The sequence below is a fragment of the Chiloscyllium plagiosum genome, unplaced genomic scaffold (assembly GCF_037043375.1).
Source record: "Chiloscyllium plagiosum isolate Xiang-an unplaced genomic scaffold, Cpla_swu_hap1 HiC_scaffold_25, whole genome shotgun sequence".
In the NCBI taxonomy this organism is placed as follows: domain Eukaryota; kingdom Metazoa; phylum Chordata; class Chondrichthyes; order Orectolobiformes; family Hemiscylliidae; genus Chiloscyllium; species Chiloscyllium plagiosum.
The window spans coordinates 19,501,999-19,514,808 of record NW_028270163.1 but is presented as its reverse complement, the minus strand read 5'-3'; the positions used below and the strand labels follow the sequence as shown (position 1 = coordinate 19,514,808).

At 40.6% G+C, this 12,810-nt stretch overlaps 1 protein-coding gene across 1 annotated transcript in view; it reads left to right on the top strand.

Moving 5' to 3' along the window:
* Positions 1–12,810, top strand: part of qtgal (queuosine-tRNA galactosyltransferase) — a 385,611-nt gene that overhangs the window by 319,991 nt on the left and 52,810 nt on the right. Inside the window, exon 9 of the mRNA XM_043714488.2 lies at positions 6,908–7,043. Within this exon, the coding sequence (XP_043570423.1) occupies positions 6,908–7,043 (136 nt within the window). The remainder of the gene's footprint in view (positions 1–6,907; positions 7,044–12,810) is intronic.

Below are 12,810 nucleotides of genomic sequence, written 5' to 3'. Positions count from 1 at the left end.
CCAGTATATCACAATTTATTGTCTATGACGCTGAAGACCTTTGGCTGACCTTAACTATCACGGTAGACAAGATACCATTGCCCAAAGCTGTGCTGCTCAAAATATTAGGTGTTCCCTTCTGACCTTTGTTGGTAGTTCCCTTCTAGAAGTATGGAAATCTATCAATTTTAACCCAATTTCAGGTGGAGACAGTAACAAAAAATAAGAAATCTACCACTACTGATGATTTACATTTTATTTATTCATTCCTGATACATACTGTCACTGGCTAGGTCAGTGTTTATTGCCCATTGTTAGTTACCCTTCAAAGGGTGGTAGTGAGCTACCTTCCTAAACAGCAGCAGACCATATGGTGTAGGTATATCCACAGTACTATGAGGAAGGGTGTTCCAGGATGTTGACTCAGCAGCACTGAAGGAACGGCAATGTAGTTTCAATTCAGGATCCTGTGCGGTTTGAGAGGGAACTGCTATTTGACGGCGTTTCTATGTATCTGCTGCCCATAACTTTCTTAGTGTTAGAGGTTTGGTAGGTGCCATCAAAGGAACCTTGGTTACTGTTTCTCATAATTAGTTCACACTTGTGCAACTATGGTATGGTGGAGGATGGTGTAGTAGCCAGATGGGCTGCTTTGTCCTGGATAGTCTTGAAAGCTGTTGGAGCTGTGCTCATCTACATAAATGGAGGGTATTCCATTGTACAAAAGCAAAATACTATAGATTCTGGAAATCTGAAATAAAACAAAAATGCTGGAAATATTCAGCAGGTCTGGCAGGACCTATGGAGAGAGAGAAAGACAGAGTCATTGACCTGAAACATTAACTTTTTCTCTACACGTACTGAGTTTTCCAGTATTATTTGGTTGTATCCCATTGCACTCCTCATGACATGCAGATGGTAGACAGGCTTTGGGGACACAAGAGGTGAGTTCCTTCCTGCAGCACTCCTAATATCTAATTTGCCCTTGTAGCCACTATATTTATGGTTAGCCCAGTTTAATTTCTAGACAGTGGTAACTTCTGATGGGAAGATTGTGGTCATGATTGAACGAAACAGAAATGCAAACTTCTTCATTCTACAAGGAAGCAAAATTCAATCTGAAGACAAATATGCAAATTGGAACTGAGACAAGTTTTCAGTTGAGCTGTTGACTCTTGGCATCAATCCCTGAGTGTTTCAGATCGAAGATCATTCCAAGTCAAGCACTTCTGAAAATCTAAAGGTTTTCACTTGAAGATCACTTGAACTCTCTTGATATGTTAGTCTGCCACCCATCAAAATATTTAATGCACATTGCGTGAAATGCTCACAGTCATATTAAAATGTAGATGAAGCTATTTTAATGCTGAGAGAGGAATGAAATCTGACAGACATAATTCCATATGAAGACAACAGGAAACAATACTTTCTGCTGAGGTTTCCCGAATGTCTTCAAGAATGATGAAAGGAATAAGATTCTGGCTCGTGGGTGGCCAGATTTGCAGTAAAGCAGTTTCCTTCATACCTCCCCTCATGTGCATGGAAGAGCAATCATCCATTATTTTGAAAATGTGCCAAAAATTCCTTCATCATTTTGGACCTCGTGCTGTATAAGCTACAAAATGATTTCTCTTTTTAATATGACATTCCTGCTACGAGCTATATAAATCCTCCCATTCCTTTCCTTTACACTTGACTCTGCCTATAAAGTGTGGTTTAGTTGCTTTTCTGTTAAAATGGAGGAAACAACAGGCCTGAAGAGAGCAAGAAGGGAGGAAAATTTGAGTCAGGAAATGGTGAGGCCAAACTTTGGATCTCAAGGATATGAATATTGTTGAAGCTGAAGGGAATTCTGAGGGAGGAAGGAATGTAACAGCTTCAACGCTCTGCAAAAGAATGAGCTTGAGTAGGAGGCAGTATGAAAGATCTTAATTTAACTGGAGGGCAGTGTAATTGTGGGTCCAAGAAGCCATTTGTTAGGCCAAGCTTCTTCTAGTTAAAATCAGTCCTACCTCTTAAATTCATTGTTCCCAATTATTTCCATTTTAAAACATTGAGGCCCAAAATACCATTGGTGCTGATTGACAAGATTGTGCATAACATCGGAAACTATGCTGAAATAAACAAAATAAATATAAATGTTAATATTCCAACAATACAATTAAGATACAATTAAGGAGAATCCAAAGGGTTTTTACAAATATATTAAGGACAAAAGGGTAACTAGAGAGAGAATAGGGCCCCGCAAAGATCAGCACGGTGGCCTTTGTGTGGAGCCACAGAAAATGGGGGAGATACTAAATGAATATTTTGCATCAGTATTTACTGTGGAAAAGGATATGGAAGATATAGACTGTAAGGAAATAGATGGTGACATCTTGTAAAATGTCCAGATTACAGAGGAGGAAGTGCTGGATGCCTTGAAACGGTTAAAGGTGGATAAATCCCCAGGACTTGATCAGGTCAGGTTGCGGCTGTACAGGACATTGGTTAGGCCACTGTTGGAATATTGCGTGCAATTCTGGTCTCCTTTCTATCGGAAAGATGTTGTGACAGCTTCAACGCTCTGCAAAAGAAAGGGTTCAGAAAAGATTTACAAGGATGTTGCCAGGATTGGAGGAACTGAGCTACAGGGAGAGGCTGAACAGGCTGGGGTTGTTTTCCCTGGAGCGTTGGAGGCTGAGGGGTGACTTTATAGAGGTTTACAAAATTATGAGGGGCATAGATAGGATAAATAGACAAAGTATTTTCCCTGGGGTCAGGAAGTCCAGAGCTAGACGGCATAGGTTTAGGGTGAGAGGGGAAAGATTTAAAAGAGACCTAAGGGGCAACGTTTTCACGCTGAGGGTGGTATGTGTATGGTTTGAGCTGCCAGAGGAATTGGTGGAGGCTGGTACAATTGCAACATTTAAGAGGCATTTGGATGGGTATATGAATAGGAAGGGTTTGGAGGGATATGGGTCGGGTGCCGGCAGGTGGGACTAGATTGGGTTGGGATATCTGGTCAGCATGGACGGGTTGGACCGAAGGGTCTGTTTCCATGCTGTACATCTCTATGACTCTAATACAGACAGTTAATAAAGACAGAATAATTCTATGACTGTTAATAAAGACAGAATTACTCAGAATAAGTTCTAAATTACTTTTGTTCCACTACACGTCATTAAGACACATGTCTCACACATTTCCACTTTAGTTCACTGTTGTTTATGAGTAATATGTAATTTCTGAATGCATTCAATATAAGAAATATTATTACAATCAATGCTTCTGTTTTCCTCCAAACATCCATATTTTCATTGGTTGACTTTTGCAACATTAAAGATTTAAATGTACTTTTAAGGGGCAATGTCCTTCCAAACAACAAATAGCAAAATAAAAAGACCTCATTTATTGCAAAACTATCACATGACAAATTGTTTTATGTTTTAGTCCTGAAAGAAAATGGTCATCCATTAGAGAAAAGAAAAGTATCAAGTTTACAGCAATAAGGCATCTGGATACAACTTTGCTAATTTGGCAGACATGGTCCGTCTGGATAGAATCAAAATGGGAATTTATAAAACTGACCAGAAATTGACCAGTTCAACATCTGGAACAAGTTAACTTCACCTGAAAAACTTAATACTGTTGCCCGAAGACATCCGCAGTCAGGAAACCTCTGATTGCAGTCAATTGCTTTGTCATTGATAGGCAACAGCAATAGACAAATTAGCAATGGAAAAGTTGTATGTTCCAATTAGAGTGCCTGAAACTCATGAAAGTGAACTTGTTAACCTGGCACACTAACTGAACCGTAAGATCTGATAATCATGCTATAATCATTGTTGGGTGGGTTTGATTTAGTATATTGGTAGTTTTGTCGTCAATATTATGGTTGATTATTGTATGTTGCATATGTTGTTCCTCCAGCCTGCATCCTCATTGTGCTGCATTCAATGTTAATTGTACAGACATGATTTTTATCTATCGTGAAATTCAAAACTGTGGACCTCTCCACCTCCGTTAACTTTCCTTGTCTCCAACATGCTTTAGCCTTTTAAAAAGTCTCTGAAACATGATTGAGCCATGTGATCTTCTCTCAGATTCCCTTTGGCCTTTGTGCCATCCATCTCTGCGGACCTTTCCTTTTTACCCAGATTTTCTTAGACATTTAATTTAACGTTGAGACTTCTGTTTCCATTGCTGAGTTTGATGTTTTTGACAGGATTTTAGATGTTTTACAGTTCCATGGGCAGCCAGCTGACCTAAAAGTCAGGATTACTAAAATGGGATTTGGATGATGCTGTTGTAGCAAACAGTACTTTTATTTAGAGGCAACACCAGCTCAGTACTGTCATGAGGGAGAGTACTACATTGAAGGTGCACTCCTTCAGATGAGACACTAAGCCAAGACCCAATTTGCCTGATCAACATTGATGCTAAAAGCATCTCACAGCACAATATGTAGAAGGGCTAGAATCTCATTATGGTCAACAAACAATGAAAGAAAATTCAGATGAAATCTGCATCGTGTCTTCAGGATTTACTTACACAATTCATGGTATACAAAGCATTTTTGGATGTCTTGAGATGTATGATGAGTTTGCATGTAAATATATTTTCACTTTGATGACATTTCTACCTGATATATTTGCCACAGGGGAAGTGCAGCAAAGGTTCCCTAGTTGTGTGAGGAGAGATGGGTTCAGCTGGACCTGTATTCACTAGAGTTTAGAAGAATGAGGGAGATCTGATTTATATGTATGAAATTCTTTCAGGACCAGACAGACTGGATGCAGGGAGGATGTTTTTTCTCGTTGGGAGTCTAAAACCAGGGGACACAGTCTCTGCATAAGGAGGAGGCCATTTAGGATGAGTTGAGGAGAGATTTCTTTACTCTGAGGGTGATTAATAATAAATAATTTCAATAGGTTCAGGAATAGAATTCTATTTTTAAAAATTAGAGAGGGGCTCAAAAATCTTCAGAAGTACAAATCAAGGTTCATTCTCATAGCTCTGGTCCCAGGTAGCAATCTCTTGGAACTGATTTGCAAATCAGACCATTCTTGGTTTATGCTCAGAGTACAAAGAAACCCATTGAGCGCTGCTGCAGAGTCAGTCTGCTATTGGCCCATGTTCCAATATTACAGAGAACACATGGATCAGTAGTTACATTCCTGACTGTTGCCGGGCAACAGAAACAACATTTTCAGAAAGTCGTTTTGAATAAATGACTCTGTGTATATTAGAAAATATTTATCATCTTGCGTGTTTGGAACCAAGAAGATCTAATAAGGTCTTTGAGTAGGCATCAAATCGGTCACCCTGCTTTCTTTCCATATGGCCACATTGCTTTGAAAGTTTATTGTATTATATAGTATAATAAATAAAAAGAGGCAAACGTAGGTTAACTTTGGTGATCTATTTTTCGAATATGAATGTATACCAGAGCTTTAAAAGTATATCCCAAAGTGTACCAAGGTATAATTCTAGTCACCGTTCTATAGGAAGGATGATATTGTTAAACTTGAAAGCGTGCGGAAAAGATTGACAAGGAGTGAAGAGTTTGAGTTATAGGGAGAGGCTGAGTCGGCTGGAGCCTTTTTCCCTGGAGCTTTGAAGGCTGAGGGGTGACTCAATTGAGGTTTATAAAATTATGGATAGGGTGAATAACCAAGGTGTTTTTCCAAGGGTGGGGGAGTCCAAATTAGAGGGCAAAAGTTTAAGGTGAGAGGGGAAAGAATTAAAAAGGATTTGAGGGGTAACTTTCTCATGCAAAGGGTGGTGCATGAGTGGAATGAGCTACCAGAGGAAATGGTGGAGGCTGGTACAGTTACAACATTTAAAAGGCATCTAGATGGATATATGAGTAGGAAGGGTTTAGAGGGATATGAGCCAAATGTTTGCAAATGGGACTAGATCAGATTGGGATGTCTGGTTGGTGTGGATGAGTTGGACTGAAGGGTCCGTTTCCATGCTGTATGACTGTATGACTCCACATCCAATGGGACATTTTATGCATTCCTTACTGGCATGTTTAGAGTGGGGAGGGCACTTAATCAATTTGGAGGGTGGAAACAAGCACCAAACCCCTGTCCTGACTTCACCCCCTTCTCACCTCCACCAAAATTACATCTGGAATGGCAAAACCCATGCTTGGACATCCTGTCCTGCTGTTGCTGAATGTACGTAGTAATGGGCAATTAAGGACCACCTTGTCCCATTGCTGCTGGTGTTCACCCAGTGGTGGGCAGGTGTATCAGCATTCAGGGACAACAACAAAGCTTTTCTTTAGGTGTAAGAGGGGGAAGGGCGAGGGTTCCCCTTCTTCAAAGACTTCACATGCCTGATCGAGGGATCCAGTCACAGGAGTGGGAGAGGTCTACTTAGATACATCCTCATGCTCTTGTTTCTGGCCACTCTCAAAGCTCAGTCCTTTTCTCCCCACCCAGTCCAGTCCTTCACCACCACACACACACACTCCCATGAGACTCTTCTGGCCACAGCTTACCTCGAGCCTGCTTCCCTCCCAACTGGATGTTGGGTATCCAGTTACTCTCTTACCTGCAGCAGCCACTGCCATCCCAGTGGCATTGATGAGCAAAAGAGCTAACTGACTCTGATTTCTGCATCCAGGGTCTTTGATTTTGGGGAAGGCTGGCCAGTGACCAATTTTGAGGCATTTAACATTGTTAGGCCCTTCTGATCATGGTAACATGGATCTCTAGCTAGCTGTTCCAGTTGGCATTGCAAGACCCAACACATCTATAAAATCCCCAACCAATTCTAGATGGGTTCCATGTATTTGTGTGTAATTATATGTGAACACTGCCTAAAAATCTTTTGATACAGTAATAAAATTAACATCTCATGATCACTCACACTCTCTTATTGTGGTTATAACACAAATACAAAGATGTGATTCATTACTTCTTTATCCCATTAGAGAGACCATTTGGAAGAACCGTGTGGCATTCCTGGAAGAGCGAGTTCTGAGTAGTTGGCCTTCATTTACCATCTGGAATGCTGGGAAACAGGGCAGGAGGTTGTACAGAAGTCTGTCAGCAACCAATCAGAAAAAGGTATGTTCATAATTATTAAAGATCCGTGTTATCAAATAGAGAGAGAGAGAGAGAGAGAGGTGGTAATATCACTTGATTAATAATCCAGAGGCCCCAGGCTGATGTTCACGGGTTCAAATCCCATCGTAATAGCAATTGGAATTTAAATTTGATTAATAATTCTGCAATTGATAGGTACTGTGAGTAATAATGATCATGACAAGAAATATCAATTGTTGTAAAAACCCATCTCATTCATTAATGAAGAAAGTCTGCCATCCTCACCTGGTCTGGCCTACATGTGACTCCAGACCCTCAGCAACATGATTGACTCTCAATTACCATCTGAAATGGTCAGGCAAGCCACTCACTTCCAGGAAAATTATGGACGGGACACCACCCACACCATGAAAGAATAATTAAATATTTTACAGACCTGCTGCACACTTTTTTACAATTTTTAACTCCACATTTTTCTCCTGCTACTGAGTGATAAAATATTGCCATAAATTAATCTTTATAGTTGCAATTTGATTTATTTTGTTGTGTTTTGTGAAAGTAATTTATTTTGTGGGTGAAGAATGAACACTGAATCAAGAAGTTTAGAATTTACTTGTCCCCAGCCCAATTGTCACTGTTGGGGAGGAACAGTGTCAAGGGAAAAATTTTAGGGTAAAATTTAACCACCTCCATTAAACACAAATTATTGGAACACTCCCTCTGGGATGCTCTTTAAACTAACCTCTTTGCCTATGCTTTTAATCCTCCAAGTTTGACTCAGTGTCAGGGTCTTGTTGCTGCCTTTCCACAGAATTAATTGAGCTGATTCTGTTAGCAGCGGTTTTCTGCTCAACAATGAAAGTCAAAATCAAACCCGATCTTAGTTAATCCTCTGCATATTCTGATTGAATTAGGATAGTAATATGGGAACTTTAACTTTGCATCTGAGTGCAACACGATGTACGTTACAAGGGAAAGCGAATTTTTATGTAGCCGTGATCCTTCTTCAGTGCAACAACCATTTTCCTCACGCCTCCAGGATGCACCATTAGGTGATTTACAACATTAAAAGTTGTACACGATGTGGCTTATTCCACTAAGTACTATAGCTGTTCAGTGTATTAATGATTCAGTAATACTACCTGAACAGTTTGCATCTGCCTAAAAGGGCTTTTTTTATTTCATATTCAATAGCAGAGAAACAATTCAAAACACAAAAAGGCACAAATAATTACCTTTTTCAGATTGATCAACAATAGTTTAAAAAGAAGCTAGTGGTGACAAGTGGACAACAAGCAAATTACACAATAAAGTGTGTAGAGACCCTCGAGATTTTCAGGGCAAGGTGGGCATCGCAGGGATTGGAGTGCATTATTTCCCTCTCCAACTCTATTTTGATTTAATCCCTGCCCTCCCCTTCACTGTTTGATCACACAGCATTGCCCTTTGATGTGAAGGGCACTGCTTGTCACTGGCCACTTGGGTGTTTCCTTTCTTCCTGGTGGTGGAAATTTGAATAAAGATTCATGCACCTTGTGACTTTTACTGTGTCTCACACCTGCACATACACAACATGGGTGCTAGGGAAAAAATAAGCACTACCGCAGTTAGGCGGGAGTGTGGGGGTAAAAAGGGGAAAATAAAGTAAACAGAAATGTCAGATGCTCTGTTTATTCCATGAGGGAGCTGGACCAGTGTTCAAGGACTCTCCTCTTAAAAAAAAAAGAAAACAAAATAAAGTGTGTAGAGACCCTCGAGATTTTCAGGGCAAGGTGGGCATCACAGGGAGTAGAGTGCATTATTTCCACCTCCAACTCTACTTTGATTTAATCCCTGCCCTCGTCTTCACTGTTTGAACACGCAGCATCACCCTCTGAGAAGGCCACTTGGGTGTTTTCTTTCTTCCTGGTGGTGGAAACTGAATAAAGATTTGTACATCTGTTGTCTTTCACTGAGTCTGACACCTGCACACACACAAGATGGGTGCGGGGGAAAATATAAGCACTACCGCAATTAGACAGTAGTGTGGGGGTAAAAAATATACAGGAGATTTAGAGTCTCCTCAGTTTAGGGCACTGACTGTGCTGGCTGGTGCTACAGTCAAGGTGTTGCTGCTGCAGTTGGGAAAAAATATCTAGCGTGTTTAGATTAGATTAGATTCCCTACAGTATGGAAACAGGACTTTCAGCCCAACAAGTCCACACTGACCCTCCAAAGAGCAACCCACCCAGACCCATTTCCCTCCATTTACCCCTGACTAATGCACTTAACACTGTGGGCAATTTGGCATGGCCAATTCACCTAGCCTGCATATCTTTGGACTGTGGGAGGAAATCGGAGCACCCGGAGGAAACCCATGCAGACACAGGGAGAATGTGCAAACTCCACACAGACAGTCGTGTTGAGAATTCAACACTTACACACACACGACATGGGTGCTGGGGAAAAGTAAGCAATACCGCTATTAGGTGGTAGTGTGGGGGAGAAAAAAGTGGGAAAAAAAAGAAGAAAAGAAAATAAAGTGTGTGGAGCTACACATTTCTGTTTTGCTGTTGTCTGTTTCAGGCAGGAGATCTGTTCCATATTTAAGACATCTGCACAAAGTTATACAATTATACATCTACAGCAAATTTATTAGGTTCACAGTGTTTACAATTCCCAGTTCATATGATTTACTGCTTAAATGTAACATTAAGAAACTTTGGTTAAATATAAACTGGCTGATAATAACTAACATAGGATAAAATATACAGTGCTTTTCAAAACTTTGAGATCCATTCAGACACGTGTGATTACTTGAGAACTGCATTCATTACCTGGATAAATGTGGCACTCACATTTTGATTGTTTTGCTTGGTGGATGACTTGTGAACAAGACACCAGGAGTACTCTTTACCTTTCTTCAGTAGAGTAATAGAGTCAGAAAGATGTACACATTGGAAATAGACTCTTCCATCCAACTCGTCCATGCCAACCAGATATCCCAACCTAATCTTGTCTCACCTGCCAGCATCCAGCCCATATTCCTCCAAACCCTTCCTATTCATATACCCATCCAGATGCCTTTTAAATGTTGCAATTGTACTAGCCTCCACCACTTCCTCTGGCAGCTCATTCAACACACGTACCACTCTCTGCATGAAAAAGTTGCCCTTAGATGTCTCTTTTATATTTTTCCCCTCTCACCCTAAACCTATGCCCTCAATTCTGGACCCTCCCACCCCAAGGAAAAGACTTTGTCTATTTATCCTATCCATGCCCGTCATGATTTTATATACCTCTATAAAGTCACCCCTCAGCCTCCAAAACTCCAGGGAGAACAGCCCCTGCCTATTCAATCTCTCCCTATAGCTCAAATCCTCCAACCCTGGTAACATGCTTGTAAATCTTTTCTGAACCCTTTCATGTTTCACAACATCCTTTCTAAAGGCGGGAGGCCAGAATTGCACATAATATTCCAAAAGCAGCCTTACCAATGTCCTATACAGCCGCAACATGACCTCCCAACTCCTGTATTCAATACTCTGACCAATAAAGGAAAGGATACCAAATGCCTTCTTCACTGTCCTATCTACCTGTGACTCCACTTTCAAGGAGCTATGAACCTGCACGCCAAGGTCTCTTTGTTCAGCAATACTCCTTAGGACCTCACTATTAAGTGTATAAGTCCTGCTAAGATTTGATTTCCCAAAATGCAGCACCTTGCATTTTTCTAAGTTAAACTCCATCTGCCACTCCTCAGCCCATTGGCCCATCTTATCAAGATCCCGTTGTAATCCAATGTAACTTTCTTCACTGTCCACCTCCAATTTTGGTGTCATCTGCAAACTTATTAACTATATCTCTTATGCTCGCATCCAAATCATCCGCCTGAAGGTCACAGGCCTTCAGTCTGAAAAGCAACCCTCCACCACTATCCTCTGTCTTCTACCTTTGAGCCAATTCTATCCAAATGGCAGTGCTGTAGGAATGTTTCTGTCCACCTAGGAATGACAGACAGTACTTTGATTTATCATCTAACAAACTTGCATCTCTATCAATATAACATTCCCTCGGTGCCAAACTGAAATGTCAGCCCAGATTATGCACTGTTGTTCATTACTGGACATAAACCTCTGACTTTGTGACTCAGGAATGAGAGCACAACCATGTAACAAAGCTGTTCCAATATTCTACTCTTTTTTTTTTAATCCTTGTCTATGTTCCTATCTCTTTGGTCCCCTGATGACAGTAGTAATTCCTTAAATAAATCAATGCTCAGTTCTGTAATCCAGTGATATTCTTCAGCTGACCAGCAGAGTTCCAGTTATGAAATGATGTTTGTTTGTTTTCCTTTCCTTTGGAAAAGCACCTAACATTTGTTCGTGAAAACAAGATCAACAGGTGAGGAAGCTCAAACATTTCTGAGATTGTTACATCGATGCATTGCCTTATTACAATGTAACCAGTTTGTATATTCAAGTTTTCAATCTTGACAGGCAGACCTGGCTCAATAAGGTCTTTGGTTCCTGTATCCACTGGAAATCGGACATGGAATTGCCTCTTAGCCTCCTTCCTCAGGGCCATGTGTTCTGTGCTTATGTGCTTATGTTGGTAATGGAACATAATGAGTACAGTGCTGCCCACACATTTAAATCTCTGGAGAAGATACAGTATTATTATGAGTTGTATAGATCCAGATGACCACCTAGTTGATATTGACATTGAGGATCATAGAGATTAATAAAAATAGTAAATTACTGCGTAGAACACAATCGATCCAGCATGGTTGAATCATGGAAATGTTCTTTGCTGAATCATGGAAACAGAGATGATATTCAGTGCATACAGAATTTGTTGTCACAATATTACCTAATTAGGATTGAATCATGTTACACCTGAGTCTGCATATAATTTGACCAAGGCAAACTGACTTACTGTCTTGCTCTTTGATTCCTTGTAGCTATTTTTTATTCGGTCTGTTCAGATTTGTTCTGACACACCTTTGCAGCAGGTGGAACTTGAACCTAGACATTTTGACTCAGAGGTAGGGACATAGCCTCAAGAGACCTGTGGTTCCTTATATCTCTACAGCAAACATAAGAGCACAGATAGCTGTCCACTTTTCCTAGCATTTTGGTGAATTCTCCCCTGTGGTCAATGGCTGTAAAAGTTTGACATCAGATTTCAGAATATTGCATTCAGTTTTGGTCTCCCTGCTGAAGGAGAGATGTTGTGAAACTTGAAAGGGTTCAGAAGTGATTTTACAAGGAGGGTTAGAGGGTTTTAGCTGAAAGGGTTGAGGCTATTTTCCCTGGGAGTGTCGGAGGCTGAGGGGAGAACTTATAACGGTTTAGAAAGTCATGAAGGGCATGGATAGGGTAAATAGCCAAGGTGTTTTCCCGAGGGTAGGGGAGTCCAAAACTAGAGGGCCTAGGATTAAAGTGAGGGGGGAAAGATATAAAAGGGACCTAAGAAATAACTCTTTCACGCAGGGAGTCGTGCATGTATGGAATGAGCTGACAGAGGAACTGGTGGAGGCTGGTACAATTATAACATTTATAATGCATCTGGATGCATATATGAATAAGAAGAGTTTAGAGGAATATGCTGGCAAATGGGACTAGATTTATTTAGGATACCTGGTCAGCACAGACAAGTTAGACTGAAGGGTCTGTTTCCATGATGTACATCTCTATGACTGTATTTGAGTCATTCAAGTTTTGAGTGCGTGAAATGAGAAACCTGAATCAATTAAATTGCTGCTACCAACTCCATCAGAAATAAAATACATAAAAGAATTGGCTAA